General features: G+C 35.7%; 1 protein-coding gene across 1 annotated transcript; it reads left to right on the plus strand.

Moving 5' to 3' along the window:
• Positions 1-465: 465 nt before the first annotated feature.
• Positions 466-2178, plus strand: LOC129876318 (molybdate transporter 1). Its single transcript, XM_055951729.1, has one exon. It carries the CDS (start codon positions 699-701, stop codon positions 2052-2054), a length of 1356 nt encoding a protein of 451 aa, XP_055807704.1. The 5' UTR covers positions 466-698; the 3' UTR covers positions 2055-2178.
• Positions 2179-2379: the final 201 nt, after the last annotated feature.

Raw genomic sequence — 2379 nt, forward strand, 5'->3', positions numbered from 1 at the left:
TACTTGCGAAATATTACGTGACACATTTATAACTTATCAAGAATGTAATTTTAGATAGAAATATGTGTGGGGTGGGTGGGATGGGGGGGTGGGGGTTATAGTGGAAGGTTAGTAAGTATTTGAATGTTGTATAATTTTTTGTACTATCTTATTCTTCGATTTTATTACTACATATTTTTGTCGGAATAAAAATAAATATGATGATTTATACTCTCTCATTCCAAAATAAAGGATTTTGAAGTGTGTCAATATTTACCCTTTTATTTCTTGCAAATCATTCTTAAAACCGAAGATGGTTGAAAACCCTATTAAAAGAAGGGTAATTTTTTTAAAAGTTAATTAATATATATTTAAATTTTGAAAAAAATTATTCATTTTGGACCATTCATAAAGTGTGAGAAATTCATTTATTTTAAAATAGAGAGAGTATTCAAATTTATCCTTTTTCTCCACCTCAACCCATGAAGATCAATGAGTAATATTTTCACTTATTCTTCCGCGTCACTCAATTCCTCTAACTTATTGGTTAATGATGGAGATGCGCAATGAAGATGAAGCCTCATTTGTCAAATCCAAATGTGTCAATAAATAATTCTATTGTCCCAATTTAATTATTATTGTAAAGTCAACTGTTACCCTCTTCAATTTCCCATTATATATACACAGACGTGTATTTGCATATCAATAAATTCATCATTATGGAGTCCACATTTCAAGAAAATAATCCTGATTCTCAAGCACCTAAGCCAAATTTCATGGTGAACTTGAAGGAAAATTTGACATTCAAATCAAAATGGGCTGAATTGAATGGTGCAATGGGTGATTTAGGCACATATATACCAATTGTCTTGGCTTTAACCCTTGCCAGTCACTTAAATCTTGGTACAACACTAATTTTCACTGGTGTATACAATTTTGTCACTGGAGCTATTTATGGTGTACCAATGCCTGTTCAGCCAATGAAATCTATTGCAGCTGTAGCTATCAGTAACCCGGAATTCGGCATACCGGAAGTTATGGCTGCCGGAATTTGCACCGCCGGGATCTTGTTCGTACTGGGTGTCACCGGATTGATGCAGATTGTGTATAGATTGATTCCAATTTCTGTTGTTAGGGGAATTCAACTAGCGCAAGGTTTGTCATTTGCAATGACAGCAGTTAAGTACATTAAAAATGTACAAGATTTCGCGAAATCGAAATCTGGAGGGGAGAGGGATTGGGTAGGGTTAGATGGATTGTTGTTAGCTTTAATTTGTGCGGTTTTTATTGTGATTGTAAATGGGGCTGGTGAAGATCACATTGAGAATCAACAAAGTAGAGGAACAGGTTCTTCTGAAAGGATAAAGAAAATAATTTTTTCACTTCCTTCAGCTTTTCTTATATTTTTGTTAGGTGTTATTTTGGCTATTATAAGAGGGCCTAATGCTGTGAAAGGGTTTAAATTTGGTCCATCAAAAATTGAAGTTGTGAGTATATCAAAACATGCTTGGAAGCAGGGGTTTATTAAGGGTACTATACCACAACTCCCTTTATCTGTACTAAACTCTGTGATTGCAGTGTGTAAACTGTCAACAGATTTGTTTCCAGATAAGGATATTACAGCTACCTCTGTGTCGATGACGGTCGGGTTGATGAACTTAATAGGGTGTTGGTTTGGTGCAATGCCATGTTGTCATGGTGCAGGTGGGCTAGCAGGGCAATACAAGTTTGGTGGTAGGAGTGGTGGTTGTGTGGCACTTCTTGGTGTGGCTAAGTTGGTTTTGGGATTGGTTTTAGGGAGTTCAATGGTGAAAGTTTTGACACAATTTCCTGTTGGGGTTTTAGGGGTTCTTTTGTTGTTTGCTGGGATTGAATTGGCTATGTGTTCAAGAGATATGAACACTAAAGAAGAGGCATTTGTGGTACTTGTTTGCACATCAGTTTCATTAGTTGGCTCTAGTGCTGCATTGGGCTTTTTGTGTGGGATTGTGGTTCATTTGCTTCTTAAGATGAGGAATATGGGTAGTGATGGTCAATCTTGTTCTAGTGTATTTTGGTTTCATAGAAACCCATAAGCAACTTTCATGTTGGTGTGTTGGTGATCCTCTTGTAACTAAATAAAGATGTCTATACTTTCTTATTATTTTTATAACGGTAGTGTCTCGATCAACTTTGTGTGTAGTTTTCAAAAGCTAAAAGGTCGACATCTATTAATTCAAACTCGTATATACATTATCATTTTCGGACGAAAAAAAATTCAAATGAACTCGCTTGCAACCCTCGCTCCACCAAGGAATAAACTAATCCTGTAACGTAACTTTTTTCATTTTTTTTACCTCTCCTTAGAAACTCCACGTTTTCGCTCTTTTACCGACTCAAACTTACAACTTTAGTATTGGA

This window comes from Solanum dulcamara, chromosome 12 (genome assembly GCF_947179165.1).
Source record: "Solanum dulcamara chromosome 12, daSolDulc1.2, whole genome shotgun sequence".
In the NCBI taxonomy this organism is placed as follows: Eukaryota; Viridiplantae; Streptophyta; class Magnoliopsida; order Solanales; family Solanaceae; genus Solanum; species Solanum dulcamara.

Excerpts from the sequence above, each read along its gene's own strand:
- LOC129876318 (XM_055951729.1), top strand. The coding sequence starts at position 699 with ATGGAGTCCACATTTCAAGAAAATAATCCTGATTCTCAAGCACCTAAG.